The 17,265-nt window shown below is 42.5% G+C and overlaps 2 protein-coding genes across 2 annotated transcripts in view; one reads left to right on the top strand and one right to left on the bottom strand.

Moving 5' to 3' along the window:
* LOC139579516 (high affinity choline transporter 1-like) overlaps nucleotides 1–11,674 on the top strand; it is a 45,533-nt gene extending 33,859 nt beyond the window's left edge. Inside the window, exons 7-10 of the mRNA XM_071408235.1 lie at nucleotides 844–997; nucleotides 1,522–1,739; nucleotides 7,591–7,761; nucleotides 8,064–11,674. Coding sequence (XP_071264336.1) covers nucleotides 844–997; nucleotides 1,522–1,739; nucleotides 7,591–7,761; nucleotides 8,064–8,447 — 927 coding nt within the window. The 3' untranslated portion in view covers nucleotides 8,448–11,674. The remainder of the gene's footprint in view (nucleotides 1–843; nucleotides 998–1,521; nucleotides 1,740–7,590; nucleotides 7,762–8,063) is intronic.
* Nucleotides 11,675–12,015: 341 nt separating this feature from the next.
* LOC139579518 (thymosin beta-b) lies at nucleotides 12,016–12,778 on the bottom strand. The gene is made up of 3 exons (XM_071408236.1): nucleotides 12,648–12,778; nucleotides 12,378–12,491; nucleotides 12,016–12,178 (listed from the first exon to the last, which is right to left on the bottom strand). Exons 2-3 carry the CDS (start codon nucleotides 12,475–12,477, stop codon nucleotides 12,147–12,149), a joined length of 132 nt encoding a protein of 43 aa, XP_071264337.1. The 5' UTR covers nucleotides 12,478–12,491; nucleotides 12,648–12,778; the 3' UTR covers nucleotides 12,016–12,146.
* Nucleotides 12,779–17,265: the final 4,487 nt, after the last annotated feature.

The raw sequence follows: 17,265 nt of genomic DNA, 5'->3' as shown, positions 1-17,265 counted from the left end.
CCATTTCCTGATTACAATTGTAGGGGTGTGGCTTATTAAGGCACATTCATTCTAAAGTCTTTTAATGTGTCGGTAGTGTCATCAAAACTGGGAACAACATTCAGATCAGCATGTTTCCATTTCATAATAGAACAACTCAAGATGATCTATTGAAGTAGTGTTGAAGAATTACAAAAATCATTATTTGTTTTATTGTCAAACAAGAATTTTAGGAGCCAGGGTGGGAGACCGCCACCTCCCAATATAAATAGGTACAGTAAATAAACAATGGTTTTGTACTATATTAATTTACCGATGTGTCTGTTATTGCCTTGGAATGGACTAGAATATGTCATGATGTAAAGAAATGACCTAAATGATTTTATATTTTTGTAAATAGTTGTCTTTTTTTTTTACTGGGGAACCACTTCTGTAGAATGACCCATATATTTGTGAAGCATTTTAAAACAGCCTCATTCTCCTGATAAGTGTCGATTGTTCCATAGAATTAGAACGAATAGAATAGAACAGTTTACCTGTTAAATTGCCATGGTCAGAGCTTCCAAGCCCATTCTACTCATTCTAATTCTACGGGTTGTTGTCTCCCTTTGGGGTCTTAGACTTCTGGCCTATCAGCTGTTCTCCTGGTGTCCCACCTCATTTAAAGGATATATTCACTATATTCTCTAAATGACAAAACAGACACCTTGATGAAGGCGTAGGACAATACACATTGGTGTAATTTAATAATGGCCTAGCCCGTTCATTAAAGGCTTTTTAAAATGTCAAACCCACACGAGTGGCTGGACGTGGATTTGTTTATGCCACTTAGCACCTGTTAGTGATGAGATGTTGTGTTCTCAGGCTCTGGGAGGCCTGGCCTATCAGGCCTTCTACCAGAGGATCCTATCAGCGTCGTCCTACACCCAGGCTCAGGTCACCTGCTTCGCCTCCTCAGCTTTCTGCCTGGTGCTGGGCATCCCGTCTGTCTTGGTGGGGGCTGTCGCTGCATCCACAGGTAACACTCACTCACTCACTCACTCACTCACTCACTCACTCACTCACTCACTCACTCTCTCACTCTCTCACACACTCTCTCACTCTCTCACACACTCTCTCACTCTCTCACACACTCTCTCACACTCTCTCACACTCTTTCTCTGACACTCTTTCTCTGACACTCTTTCTCTCTCACTCTTTCTCACACACACACACACACACACACACACACACACACACACACACACACACACACACACACACACACACACACACACACACACACACACACACACACACACACACACACACACACACACACACACACACACACACACACACACCTCTCTTAGTGAGGGTTTGTGACAGAACAGTATAACTCCACAGGAAGTGTCTGTTTTAATGCAACAAGCCCAAAATGGCCACCCAGTTGTTGCACTAGAAATGGGTCAGTGAGGGTTTGTGAACCTACAATGAAAAGGTGTGTGTTCTTTCACAAACTGGACCAACGACTAATGTTTCTTAATGTGTTGTGTTGTTCAGACTGGAACCTGACTAGCTATGGTTCTCCGACCCCATACGAGCGCGGCCAGGCCGGGTCCATCCTCCCCATCGCCCTGCAGTACCTCACCCCCTCCTACGTCTCCATCATCGGCATCGGGGCCGTCGCTGCCGCCGTGATGTCATCCATGGACTCCGCCCTCCTCAGCTCCGCCTCCATGTTCTCCTCCAACATCTACAAGAATATCATCAGGAATCAGGTCGGAAAACATTACGAAACGTCACTTCGTTGTTGTTTCAACGTTGTTTCAATGTAACTTCAACGTCCACACACACACACACACACACACACACACACGTCTCCATTTGGCCCTCATGCTGTTCTAGGAGACAGAGGATGTTACCATTTTTGGAGGATTTTGAATTCAAATGTATCTTGGGAAAGATGTTTTTCGTTCCTGTTTTTCTCTGTTGGGGGTCTGAAAACGAGGGCTTTTGATTGGTTAAGAGCATTATGTATAGACGACCTTGTGTTGTGTGGGCAGCTGCATAATATTTACAGCCAATCACTATTACACATTATACACACATGCCTACTGCCAGCTTATCTAACCACTATATTACACATTATACACACATGCCTACTGCCAGATTATCTAACCACTATATTACACATTATACACACATGCCTACTGCCGGCTTTGAGAAGTAATGGGGCCTATTCAAAGACTGACTGACTGTGTGTCTGTGTGTCTGTCTGTCTGTGTCTCACTGTGTTTTGTTGTTGTTCAACACTTTGGTCTTGAACGCTAATTTAATTGTTTCCATTCAGTCCGACCGTGGAATGTTACCCATAATGCACTGTACAATATAGGGCAGCGTTCAAAGATGAACAACTGTAGCTACATTATTCAATGCTGTTAGTGAGGGATGTTCTCTTGATAAGTGTGTGAATTAGAAAAACATTCTGTCCTGCTAACCATTCAAAATGTAACGAGTACTTTTGAGTTTCAGGGAAAATGTAAGAAGTAAAAAGTACAACATTTTCTTTAGGAATGTAGTGAAGTAAAGTACAGTTATAAAAAGTAAAATACAGTTACCCCAAAAAACGACTTTAAAAAAACTACTTAAGTAGTACTTTCAAGTATTTTTACACCACTGGCTACAGTGTATATACACTGCTCAAAAAAATAAAGGGAACACTAAAATAACACATCCTAGATCTGAATGAATGAAATATTCTTATTAAATACTTTTTTCTTTACATAGTTGAATGTGCTGACAACAAAATCACACAAAAATGATCAATGGAAATCAAATTTATCATGGAGGTCTGGATTTGGAGTCACACTCAAAATTAAAGTGGAAAACCACACTACAGGCTGATCCAACTTTGATGTAATGTCCTTAAAACAAGTCAAAATTAGGCTCAGTAGTGTGTGTGGCCTCCACGTGCCTGTATGACCTCCCTACAACGCCTGGGCATGCTCCTGATGAGGTGGCGGATGGTCTCCTGAGGGATCTCCTCCCAGACCTGGACTAAAGCATCCGCCAACTCCTGGACAGTCTGTGGTGCAACGTGGCGTCGGTGGATGGAGCGAGACATGATGTCCCAGATGTGCTCAATTGGATTCAGGTCTGGGGAACGGGCGGGCCAGTCCATAGCATCAATGCCTTCCTCTTGCAGGAACTGCTGACACACTCCAGCCACATGAGGTCTAGCATCGTCTTGCATTAGGAGGAACCCAGGGCCAACCGCACCAGCATATGGTCTCACAAGGGGTCTGAGGGTCTCATCTCGGTACCTAATGGCAGTCAGGCTACCTCTGAGGAGCACATGGAGGGCTGTGCGGCCCCCCAAAGAAATGCCACCCCACACCATGACTGACCCACCGCCAAACCGGTCATGCTGGAGGATGTTGCAGGCAGCAGAACGTTCTCCACGGCGTCTCCAGACTCTGTCACGTCTGTCACATGTGCTCAGTGTGAACCTGCTTTCATCTGTGAAGAGCACAGGGCGCCAGTGGCGAATTTGCCAATCTTGGTGTTCTCTGGCAAATGCCAAACGTCCTGCACGGTGCTGGGCTGTAAGCACAACCCCCACCTGTGGACGTTGGGCCCTCATACCACCCTCATGGAGTCTGTTTCTGACCGTTTGAGCAGACACATGCACATTTGTGGCCTGCTGGAGGTCATTTTGCAGGGCTCTGCACAAAGGCGGAGGTAGCGGTCCTGCTGCTGGGTTGTTGCCCTCCTACGGCCTCCTCCACGTCTCCTGATGTACTGGCCTGTCTCCTGGTAGCGCCTCCATGCTCTGGACACTACGCTGACAGACACAGCAAACCTTCTTGCCACAGCTTGCATTGATGTGCCATCCTGGATGAGCTGCACTACCTGAGCCACTTGTGTGGGTTGTAGACTCCGTCTCATGCTACCACTAGAGTGAAAGCACCGCCAGCATTCAAAAGTGACCAAAACATCAGCCAGGAAGCATAGGAACTGAGAAGTGGTCTGTGGTCACCACCTGCAGAACCACTCCTTTATTGGGGGTGTCTTGCTAATTGCCTATAATTTCCACCTGTTGTCTATTCCATTTGCACAACAGCATGTGAAATGTATTGTCAATCAGTGTTGCTTCCTAAGTGGACAGTTTGATTTCACAGAAGTGTGATTGACTTGGAGTTACATTGTGTTGTTTAAGTGTTCCCTTTATTTTTTTGAGCAGTGTATAACATAGTGGCTATAAGGCTGGTCGACCTCAACCTATAACACTGTACAGGAATATATATAACATAGTGGCTATAAGGCTGGTTGACCTCAACCTATAACACTGTACAGGAATATATATAACATAGTGACTATAAGGCTGGTCGACCTCAACCTATAACACTGTACAGGAATATATATAACATAGTGGCTATAAGGCTGGTCGACCTCAACCTATAACACTGTACAGGAATATATATAACATAGTGACTATAAGGCTGGTCGACCTCAACCTATAACACTGTACAGGAATATATATAACATAGTGGCTATAAGGCTGGTCGACCTCAACCTATAACACTGTACAGGAATATATATAACATAGTGGCTATAAGGCTGGTCGACCTCAACCTATAACACTGTACAGGAATATATATAACATAGTGACTATAAGGCTGGTCGACCTCAACTTATAACACTGTACAGGAATATATATAACATAGTGGCTATAAGGCTGGTCGACCTCAACCTATAACACTGTACAGGAATATATATAACATAGTGGCTATAAGGCTGGTCGACCTCAACTTATAACACTGTACAGGAATATATATAACATAGTGACTATAAGGCTGGTCGACCTCAACCTATAACACTGTACAGGAATATATATAACATAGTGACTATAAGGCTGGTCGACCTCAACTTATAACACTGTACAGGAATATATATAACATAGTGACTATAAGGCTGGTCATATATATATATAACAAAATACTAAGTGTATAGTCCTTCTGATGTTCTCTTTAGAGTTCCAGTCCTTGAACTCTGAAGAGAACAACCGAATATGTAACATTGTATTCTCTCTATAGTCTGCCAGGGAAACATGTGAATCAGCTGTATTGTCACAACTTTGCTGACCTCAGCAGTAGTGGGTTCTGGGTAAAATCACTGGAGAAGCCAATCCAGAAAAAAAACTGTGATATAAGGTCGAGACAATAAGACACAGCGGCAGAATAAATTCAACCACACCTTTGTTTCATCACAAAACCAGAGAGCAACATCTGTCCGGTGAAGTCCACAAAACATACTACATGTAACAAACAGTTACATGACCTACAGCATGGTCAAGCAAGGTCATGTTTCTGACATCTTCTGACTACTAAACAATTATTGATTTAGAACCACAGAGTTACAGCAAGTCACAAAGACAACAGGAGCTGCCTCCACTATTCCAGTACCATTTCAACTTCAACATTTCAACATCATCAAATCACCTCTGCTTAGTCTAATACAGTGACAACTAAAAGATACCAACAACTATTTAGTCCAATCAACGTAAGCTAAATATGATGTGGCTGTCCATCACAGGTGGTTTGTGGCACCTTCATTGGGGAGGATGTGCTTGTGGTAATGGCTGGAGCAGAATCAGTGGAATGGTATCAAATTCATGGTTTCCATAGTTTCCAGGTGCTTGATGCCGTTCCATTCGCTCCGTTCCAGACATTATTATGAGCCGTCCTCCCCTCAGCAGCCTCCACTGCTGTCCAATGGTACTGATTTATGTGTGCGCTCAAGTAAAAAAAACATGTTGACACCCTACTTGTAGAGAAATGTCATCCTCCTCTTCACCTCTCACCCTCTTTCATCAACAACACAATCACTGTACCTGTACACAGCCAATCTGTAAATAGCACACCCGACTACCTCATCCCCATATTATTACTTACACTCTTGCACCCCAGTATCTCTACTTGCACATCATCATCTATCACTCCAGTATTAAGGCTAAATTCTAATTATTCTCACCTCTAGGGCCTATTTATTGCCTATCTCCCTGCTCTTCTACATTTACACTGTACATAGATTTTTCTATTTTTCTTTTCTTTTGTGTTATTGAAAGTACGTTTGTTTATGTGTAACTCTGTGTTGTTGTTTTTGTCCCACTGCTTTGCTTTATCTTGGCCAGGTCACAGTTGTAAATGAGAACTTGTTCTCAACTGGCCAACCTGGTTAAATAAAGGTAAAATAGAAAAAATAAATGTAAAAAAACAATGGGATGCAACAATTCAAGTTCTGTCAATGACGTTTGGCTTCTGATGTGATGTGATTGGTCAAAGCCAAATCCAAACTGGCTTGCCTTTAGACTTTTTTTTTGGAGAGCCAGGACCATTCACAGCTGAGCTCATTCAATTTAACTCAACACTGATTGGTTATTATTTTTATCAAGGGAGAGCAAATGTTCGCTGGCTTCCCTTGCATTCAATGCTACGGGCGGAAACAACATCATACTCTTTCTGACCAGACAGCATCGTCCTCTTTCTGACCAGACAGCATCGTCCTCTTTCTGACCAGACAGCATCGTCCTCTTTCTGACCAGATAGCATCGTCCTCTTTCTGACCGGACAGCATCGTCCTCTTTCTGACCGGACAGCATCGTCCTCTTTCTGACCAGACAGCATCGTCCTCTTTCTGACCAGACAGCATCATCCTCTTTCTGACCAGACAGCATCCTCCTCTTTCTGACCAGACAGCATCATCCTCTTTCTGACCAGACAGCATCGTCCTCTTTCTGACCAGACAGCATCATCCTCTTTCTGACCAGAGAGCATCGTCCTCTTTCTGACCAGACAGCATCGTCCTCTTTCTGACCAGACATTATCCTCCTCTTTCTGACCAGACAGCATCGTCCTCTTTCTGACCAGACAGCATCGTCCTCTTTCTGACCAGACAGCATCGTCTTCTTCCTGCGCAGACAGCATCGTCCTCTTTCTGAACAGACAGCATCGTCCTCTTTCTGACCAGACAGCATCGTCCTCTTTCTGACCAGACAGCATCGTCCTCTTTCTGACCAGACAGCATCATATTCTTTCTGGCCAGACAGCATCGTCCTCTTTCTGACCAGACAGCATCGTCCTCTTTCTGACCAGACAGCATCAGATGGATGGGTTACACATACAGGGGCGTGGTTTCCTTCACTTGGATGCTTTCTCCAGTGAGATACATTTCCTTAAATTCAGAAGAGGCTGAATGTATGGAACACAGAGAGACGAAAGATACATTATATGTTTGTTTTTTTCTTGGTCATTTTTTGGGTGAAAGCCTGGCTTGGCATCCATGAATACACACCACTGGACATGAATATTATCAGTCACTCGGATCACCCCCACCATATACGGACTATAAAAAGGCTCACACGCGCATGTTTGCATACAAGAAGGATCTTACAAACTTCTTATTTAACCTCTAGGCAGAGAGAGGCAGTGGGTGATAGTCATTTATTGTGTTTCTCCTAACCACTGTGCCTCCATCTTGGATCTGTCCTGACCACTGTGCCTCCATCTTGGATCTGTCTTGATCTGTGCTGACTACTGTGCCTCCATCTTGTGTCTCTCTCTCCTCCAGGCCTCAGACAGGGAGATGCAGTGGGTGATCCGTACCTCGGTGGTGGTGTGTGGCCTGGCGGGGACGGCCCTGACCTTCCTGGATAACAGTGTTCTGGTTTTCTGGCTGGTGGGCGTTGACATGTCCTACACCATCATGTTCCCACAGCTTGTCTGTGTCCTCTTCTTCAAGGTAGGGGTGGATGAGTGGGTGAGCAGCACAGGAGGCTGCTGAGGGGAGGACGGCTCATAATAATGTCTGGAACGGAGCAAATGGAATGGCATCAAACATCTGGAAACCATGGAAACCATGTGTTAGATACCGTTCCACCTATTCCGCTCCAGCCATTATCACCAGCACGTCCTCCCCAATTATAGTGCCACCAGCCTCCTGTGGTGGACGTGTGTAGAGATTATTTGTGAATTCTGCATGTCATGATATCCATCTACAGTATCTATTCATCTATCTAGTGATTCGTTCATTCATTCCGCTAGGTGTCCAACGGCTACGGTGCCAGTGTGGGGTATCTCCTAGCGTTGGTCCTCCGTATCCTGAGTGGGGAACCCCTCATCAACCTTCCCCCTGTCATCCACTTCCCTGGGTTCAGGATGGACGCGGAGGGCGTGATGACCCAGTACTTCCCGTTCCGTACCACCATCATGCTGACGTCTCTCTGCTCCATCCTCATCACCTCCTGCGTCACCTCCGTCATCTTTAACAAGGGGCTGCTGTCGGAGAGGTGGGACGTGTTTCAGATCAAGAGGTCGCAGGCCAAAGTGACGGCGCTGACCAAGCTTAAGAAAGAGGAGAGTAAAAAGGACTACGCGAAGGCCAAGGAGGCGGTGGTGAACAAACAGCTTCTGGACACCAGCTGCTGAACAGGGGAGAACGATGGAAACTGAGGACGGCCATATTGAGGCAAAGGGTTTCGTTGGTCGGGCGGACATTTTGTGTTTCTGCTGAGGACTCGGAAGGATTTGGAGACGGGAGGATGGTCGAAAACACGCAACAACAACAACAAAAATAACCCCCATTATGACATCATGTGGTCATAAAACATTGTGTTGCTGGTAAAAATGACCAGACACTCGGCAGTTTCCAGTGACCCGGGTTAATTAGACAAAAGCAATGTCGCAAAGAAAAACGGCAGCTCTACGAGAAACGTTCTAATGAACGACAACATTTCCTTTTCCACAGAGGTGGAGTTTTATTTTGTCTGACTTTCTTTGAGACAAATGATCTAAACTGTGTTTTTCGAATAAACGATTGCCGAATACTTTTGAAGGTACGCGGGGCACGTGATGTCATCACATCACTATAAAGCAGTTTATACCCCACAGTTAATTATAAATGCCGACTGCTTGCTAAATACAGTTTTTAAACTATAAAAGAAAAATGTTTCTTTGCAGGACAAGGATTGTCTTGACTTTCAAGAAAGCCTGAATTGCTTTGCTTATCTGATTGGCTGGATGCAAGTTTCACCGTCTTAGCCCCTACACCCTAGACGTCAAACTCATTCCACGGAGGGCAGAGTGTCTGCAGGTTTTCGCTCCTTGTACTTGATTGATGAATTAAGGTCACTAATTAGTAAAGAATTCCCCTCACCTGGTTTTCGAGGGCTTAATTGAAAGGAAAAACCTAAAACTAGCAGACAACTAGGCCCTTCATGGAATGAGTTTGACACCCCTCTCCTAGACACTCCTATGGATCTCATATAAGAGTCACGGTAACGCTTTCATCTTGCCTTTTAACGATTGGCTGGGGGGAACTGTTTCCCTATTGCTTCCACCAATCAGATCCTCTCAGATCTACAGTAGTGGCCAGGAGGGAGGGGCTACAGTGCCTGATTTGGAATTCAGAATGTTTGAGTGACAGTTGTAGAAGGGGTCTATTATATAGTTCCCTTGATTTCATTGGAAATACATTTTTCACTTTACCTGATGTTGACTGTATCAGGAAGCGACACCATACGGGTGTATATATATATATATATCACCAGTCAGACGTTTTGGACACACCTCCTCATTCAAGGGTTTTTCCTTTATTTTTACTATTTTCTACATTGTAGAATAATAGTGAAGACGTCAAAACTATGGAATAACACATATGGGATCATATATATTCTTCAAAGTAGCCACACTTTGCCTTGATGACAGCTTTGCACACTCTAGGCATTCTCTCAACCAGCTTCATGAGGTAGTCACCTGGAATGCATTTCAATTAACAGTTGTGCCTTGAGGCAGTCTATACTATACTATTAACCAGGTTCCAGTTTCCGATTAACTTAACCTTAAGATGCTTTTTTGGGACACCGGCTCCTGGACCCAAAGGGCTCTGGTCTAAAGAAGTACACTACATAGTGTATAGGATGCCTTTTGGGACGCAACCAGTAAGACCAGACATGCAGTAACTAGTTATTGAATGTGTTTAGTTTCCCTGCGACACGAACAGAACTGATACAGCACCGAGGACCCTGAGGACGGACGGACGACCAGGCCTGTTTTTATACGTGTGAATTGTGATTTGTAATATACTCTCGTACTGTACAGTCTTCGCTTTTGATATTATGAAGTATATATTATATACTGCTTTATCAAAGAGCAACATGTAGCCAAAGAGTTGGAAAGAACTGTTCTGTTGCAAAACGTTTCTTAAAATGGAAGCAAATGAAAAGGAGAGAGACTTAACTGAATTTGTCCAATAGAAACTATTTTTAGTTTCAACACATTCAGTTTGCAACAGATTCGGAATAAAAACACCTTCGATTGTGAACTAGAATGTGTGAAAGGTGTTAGGTTTATGTTGTACCTCCAGGGTCGTGTTCACTAGGCACCAAACGGACTGAAACAGGGAAGGACTACCTGGACTTGTCCAATAAGAAACCCTCATTTTTCATTGTGTGTTGCAAAACCCTATCCATTTCGTGTCCTAATGAATACCACCCAGTTATGTAGTTGAATGTAGAAACAGCGGTTGTATTCTGTGCAGCAGTATGGAGGCTTTAATCAGTGGGGGAAGACTGGAGAGCTGTAGACAGAAATGTAACTATGCAACTTGAGATGTGATTGAGAATCATCCCCATTTCCATCTTGAGCTACTCAGAAACAGATGTTTCCTCACAGGAACATACAATGAACAAAAATATAAACGCAACATGTAAAGTGTTGGTTTCGTGAACTGAAATTTTTAAAAAAATCCCAGAAATGTTCCATACAAACAAAAAGCTTACCTTAAATTGTGCACAAATTTGTTAATATCCCTGTTAGTGAGCATTTTGCCTTTGCTAAAATAATCCAGCCACCTGACAGGTGTGGCATATCAAGTTGATTAAACAGAATACTCATTACACAGGTGCACCTTGTTCTGGTGACAATAAAAGGCCACTAAAATGTACAGTTTTGTCACAACACAATGCCACGTCTCAAGGGAGCGTGCAATTGGCATGCTGACTGCAGGGATGCCCACCAGAGCTGTTGCCCGAGAATTACATTTTTCTATAAGCTGCCACCGTCATTTTAGAGAATTTGGAAGTGCGTTCAACCGGCCTCAACCACAGAACACATGTAACCATGCCAGCTCAGGACCTCCACACTCTGCTTCTTCGCCTGTGGGATCATCTGATTGGTGCTGAGGAGAATTTGTCTGTAATCAAGCCCTTGTGGGTAAAAACTCATTTTGATTGGCTGCCCTCCCAATTGCTGCACCCCTGCCATTATGTGAAATCCATAGATTAGGGCCTAAAGAATTTCAATTGGATGATTTCCTAATATGCACTAACAGTCTTTGCATTTGAGTTGATACTTTTGTTCAGTATAAAGTGAGATTCTGGAACATTTCCAGCTATTCGACTTCCTGGGTTCTAATCTAGCGCACCAAAGAAAACAAAATGGGCAAAATCACCTGAATTCAATTACAATAAAATGTTACTTAGGGACTTTGCTAATCATGATTACCCAATATGAACTACAGCTATTTCTCCCTCTCATACCATGTGGTCTATGTAATACAGAGGTTATGCAAGGCTGGCTGTCCTAGTGCAAGGTTGTACATTGTAAATCCCCAAGGGGTCGTTCAGTCCGGTGAATAAAGGTTGAATTTAAACTACGCATGTCATTCTTAACTGGATCTGTGTTCCCTTGTCCGGTCAGGAAGCGATTTCAACCTGGGAAACAAAGCGTGTCTTTAGTTGTAATGTGTCACTTACAGCCATGAATTATATGAGGGTCAAGTGGAACACTGCACAAAGTCAGTGGGAATTAGGAATTCACACAGGCTGGCTAAATAAATTGTAAGAACAATTATTAGCAAGAGACCTGATTAGTAAATAGACCAATTGGTGGTGGGGGGTCCGAAACAGGCTGCCTGTGTAAACAGCCTAGTAGACATGCCTTAAAATGAACACAAACTCAGTCAAGATTAATTGAACAAATGTCACCAACACATTGATTAGTCTACATGGCTTTTATTAAAGTGACTTAGGCAGCCATGAGGATCCATTCCAGAATGGAGAGTTCAGGTTTGAGAGACAGTCCCTCTGGGATGTAGCTTGTGAGTGAGGAATGATGACAGCAGCCATTTTAGGATTCCACCTGCTTCTCCTGGTCAATGACTGTAGGTGAGAAGAACAGATTAAACAGACATCAATAGAGAATGGTGACATCGATGCTAACGTGACAAAGTTAACCACCTCAAAATCACCCAAATTCAAGATGGCATACCCATCAGAGTGCCTTATTTCAGGGTCTAGTAGTCCTAGTTGCCATCAGATTTCATAATAAATCCAGTGGCTACTAAGGCATTGTATTTACCCTCTTTGGTAGGTAGAGTGTTCTTCTCCTCAGTCTCAGTCTTCTTCAGTTTAGTCTTGTCAAACTGAGCGATCTCACTCACATCTGGTTTGTCTGCCATTGTTGACTTGGGTTCTAATGAAACAGATTGGTGTGAGATAAACAGCCAATACCATAAAGTTTACAGACTTGATGTGGAGTAACACTATTAGGCCTAACATTCCACTGAAGTTATACACCTGCAGACAGTCTCTAAAACATAAGCAAATGAAACCGCAAGCACAGGCCTACCTTGAACCTCCACAGGTACTGCACTACACAAACTGGTTTGTAAATAAGGAATGAATAAACAAGTTCATTTCCGGAATCTATTTATGAGAATGGAAACGAACGCTGATTACTAGCAGGAGGGGCCTTCTAATTAAGTGGTGGCACCTGTGTTCATTCACCAGTTTGACATCAAATTAGCATAATTGGATAGGCTACTGTGGAACACCGAATGAAGTGAACACCCAACTGTAGGATTTTGAATTAACAGAAAAAACAGTTCTGTCACCTGTAATTTATTGTAAAAACCATGCCACTTTTTCTCAAGCTCAGTTGATCGACGATGCGGTTTTGTTTACATCAAAATTCAAAAGATATATAATAAACTGCACGTGTCTTTAAAAATGACCAGAGCCAATCAGAAGGCACGCCTGGGAGTTGGCTCGGATTCGTAACGCGGCTGAATACGGAAAGAACAGAACTGGTGATTCCGTGTGAGAGCAGAAAGTCAAGACCTAAAGGTGACCAAAAGTATCCCCTGATAAGTGTACATTTGTTACAACGAATGTACCTGTTTGATTTATCGACTGTTGGGTTTAAAACCGCGGCGTGAAACATTCATTCAGTCAGAGCACCCTGTGTTGTTGTGTGTTTGTTGTCACTGTCAATATAATATCAACACGACTGTATTTACAACAATCTGTATACAGTCATAACATAATCATGCCCGTCGTCATTCTCGAGCTGGTATTGACATGACTTTATGTCACTGACTTCACTGTAGAATATTTGGCTACATGTCATGTTGGAAAAGCAAACAATAAGAGTAGCAAACAAAAATCCAGCAAGCTGACCAAAGATGGTATATAGCTACTGTATCAGTATTATCCAGCTAGCTGACCAAAGATGGTATATAGCTACTGTATCAGTATTATCCAGCTAGCTGATCAAAGATGCTATATAGCTACTGTATCAGTATTATCCAGCTAGCTGACCAAAGATGGTATATAGCTACTGTATCAGTATTATCCAGCTAGCTGATCAAAGATGGTATACAGCTACTGTATCAGTATTATCCAGCTAGCTGATCAAAGATGCTATATAGCTACTGTATCAGTATTATCCAGCTAGCTGACCAAAGATGGTATATAGCTACTGTATCAGTATTATCCAGCTAGCTGATCAAAGATGGTATACAGCTACTGTATCAGTATTATCCAGCTAGCTGACCAAAGATGCTATATAGCTACTGTATCAGTATTATCCAGCTAGCTGATCAAAGATGGTATATAGCTACTGTATCAGTATTATCCAGCTAGCTGATCAAAGATGGTATACAGCTACTGTATCAGTATTATCCAGCTAGCTGACCAAAGATGGTATATAGCTACTGTATCAGTATTATCCAGCTAGCTGATCAAAGATGGTATATAGCTACTGTATCAGTATTATCCAGCTAGCTGATCAAAGATGGTATATAGCTACTGTATCAGTATTATCCAGCTAGCTGATCAAAGATGCTATATAGCTGCTGTATCAGTATTATCCAGCTAGCTGATCAAAGATGATATATAGCTACTGTATCAGTATTATCCAGCTAGCTGATCAAAGATGGTATATAGCTACTGTATCAGTATTATCCAGCTAGCTGATCAAAGATGGTATATAGCTACTGTATCAGTATTATCCAGCTAGCTGATCAAAGATGGTATACAGCTACTGTATCAGTATTATCCAGCTAGCTGATCAAAGATGCTATATAGCTACTGTATCAGTATTATCCAGCTAGCTGACCAAAGATGGTATATAGCTACTGTATCAGTATTATCCAGCTAGCTGATCAAAGATGGTATACAGCTACTGTATCAGTATTATCCAGCTAGCTGACCAAAGATGGTATATAGCTACTGTATCAGTATTATCCAGCTAGCTGATCAAAGATGGTATATAGCTACTGTATCAGTATTATCCAGCTAGCTGATCAAAGATGGTATACAGCTACTGTATCAGTATTATCCAGCTAGCTGATCAAATATGGTATATAGCTACTGTATCAGTATTATCCAGCTAGCTGATCAAAGATGGTATACAGCTACTGTATCAGTATTATCCAGCTAGCAGACCAAAGATGGTATATAGCTACTGTATCAGTATTATCCAGCTAGCAGACCAAAGATTGTATATAGCTACTGTATCAGTATTATCCAGCTAGCTGATCAAAGATGATATATAGCTACTGTATCAGTATTATCCAGCTAGCTGATCAAAGATGCTATATAGCTACTGTATCAGTATTATCCAGCTAGCTGATCAAAGATGCTATATAGCTGCTGTATCAGTATTATCCAGCTAGCTGACCAAAGATGGTATATAGCTACTGTTTCATTATTATCCAGCTAGCTGATCAAAGATGGTATATAGTTACTGTATCAGTATTATCCAGCTAGCTGATCAAAGATGCTATATAGCTACTGTATCATTATTATCCAGCTAGCTGATCAAAGATGCTATATAGCTACTGTATCAGTATTATCCAGCTTGCTGATCAAAGATGGTATATAGCTACTGTATCAGTATTATCCAGCTAGCTGACCAAAGATGGTATATAGCTACTGTATCAGTATTATCCAGCTAGCTGATCAAAGATGCTATATAGCTACTGTATCAGTATTATCCAGCTAGCTGATCAAAGATGGTATATAGCTACTGTATCAGTATTATCCAGCTAGCTGATCAAAGATGGTATATAGCTGCTGTATCAGTATTATCCAGCTAGCTGATCAAAGATGCTATATAGCTACTGTATCAGTATTATCCAGCTAGCTGATCAAAGATGATATATAGCTACTGTATCAGTATTATCCAGCTAGCTGATCAAAGATGCTATATAGCTACTGTATCAGTATTATCCAGCTAGCTGATCAAAGATGCTATATAGCTACTGTATCAGTATTATCCAGCTAGCTGATCAAAGATGGTATATAGCTACTGTATCATTATTATACAGCTAGCTGATCAAAGATGGTATATAGCTACTGTATCAGTATTATCCAGCTAGCTGATCAAAGATGGTATATAGCTACTGTATCAGTATTATCCAGCTAGCTGACCAAAGATGGTATATAGCTACTGTATCAGTATTATCCAGCTAGCTGATCAAAGATGATATATAGCTACTGTATCATTATTATCCAGCTAGCTGATCAAAGATGCTATATAGCTACTGTATCAGTATTATCCAGCTAGCTGATCAAATATGATATATAGCTACTGTATCAGTATTATCCAGCTAGCTGATCAAAGATGCTATATAGCTACTGTATCAGTATTATTACCATGATGGTAATAAATCTTGGCTACAGTAATGACACTGTCCATCATTTGGTATTATAGAAGCAGTTGCTTATCTAGGCTGTAGGCTACACCTCTAGTCAGTTGAGTACTTCAGCAGTTATGTACAGCGTGTCCTCCTGTCAACTGCACATTTACCACCTCATAAGTGAAGACAGGGTCTATGTTAGCCAGCAGATCCGACCCGCTTGCTTACAGCTCCACTAGGGTCGGACAGACTCCCTGTGTAGATTAAAACTACTGCGGAGCCCGTCCCACCCAAGTGCAGCAGTAAAACAGCGTGTCTGATCGGCTGGGTGTGTGTGTGTCAGAGATTATACGCCTATCATAGAGAAGGACAGAATAACTGGTAGAAGAATAGGCTGTAGCTAAATACAGAACAGTACATCCCGTAGGTTATCTGGCTAGGTGTGTGTGTGTGTGTGTGTGTGTGTGTGTGTGTGTGTGTGTGTGTGTGTGTGTGTGTGTGTGTGTGTGTGTGTGTGTGTGTGTGTGTGTGTGTGTGTGTGTGTGTGTGTGTGTGTGTGTGTGTGTGTGTGTGTGTGTGTGTGTGAGAGAGATATAGGCTTTGTAAGAGCACATTGTTTGTACAGGTCTAGCAGGCTGGTGTGTGTACTATGTACTTTTGCATGCAGTCACAGGACACAGGTATTGGCTGGCTCTCTCTCTCTCTCCAGTGTTTTTCCACTGTGATGTTTACAGAGACACAGACACTGCTGCAGTGTGTGTGTGTCCTTAGATGAAGTCTCAAAAGAAGGACCCTTACCTTATGACCCCTTCAGGACTGTCTAGGGGGAGTTTAAGCAACTGTTGTGTTCTCTATTCCAGAATTAGCAGCACTGTGATGTCATTAGATAGAATTGATTGGAATATTCCACATAAAGACAGCATACTGTTTGGTATTTATTTGTCCATATGCCTCCCAACTAGTCAACTAACGATCATCCTATTGATTAGTTTAACCAGGTCTGTTAGTGCTGGGCTAGAACAAAACAATGTTGTTTTCTGGGTTCAAGGTTGAAGAAGAATGAAATGACATTCTTACATAGGCCTGACAGCAGGTCGCTCCATTCTCACATGTTGTTTTAATTGTCCCCTTCCAGTAGGCCAATGGAGGATTATCAGATGGTTCTAAACAATAGTCCTCTGTTTCTTCACCTCAGCTCTGGGCCCACAAACACACACACACTGAGGGATTGATGCCGTACGTATGACCTACTTGGATATCAGCAGAGGAGGTTACAGAGAGAGTATCGGGCGTGCCAAGATCATAGACTACAGAAAACAGAGA

Source organism: Salvelinus alpinus, chromosome 6 (genome assembly GCF_045679555.1).
Source record: "Salvelinus alpinus chromosome 6, SLU_Salpinus.1, whole genome shotgun sequence".
NCBI lineage: Eukaryota > Metazoa > Chordata > Actinopteri > Salmoniformes > Salmonidae > Salvelinus > Salvelinus alpinus.
The sequence above is the reverse complement of the archived record's forward strand: the minus strand, read 5'-3'. Positions and strand labels throughout refer to the sequence as shown.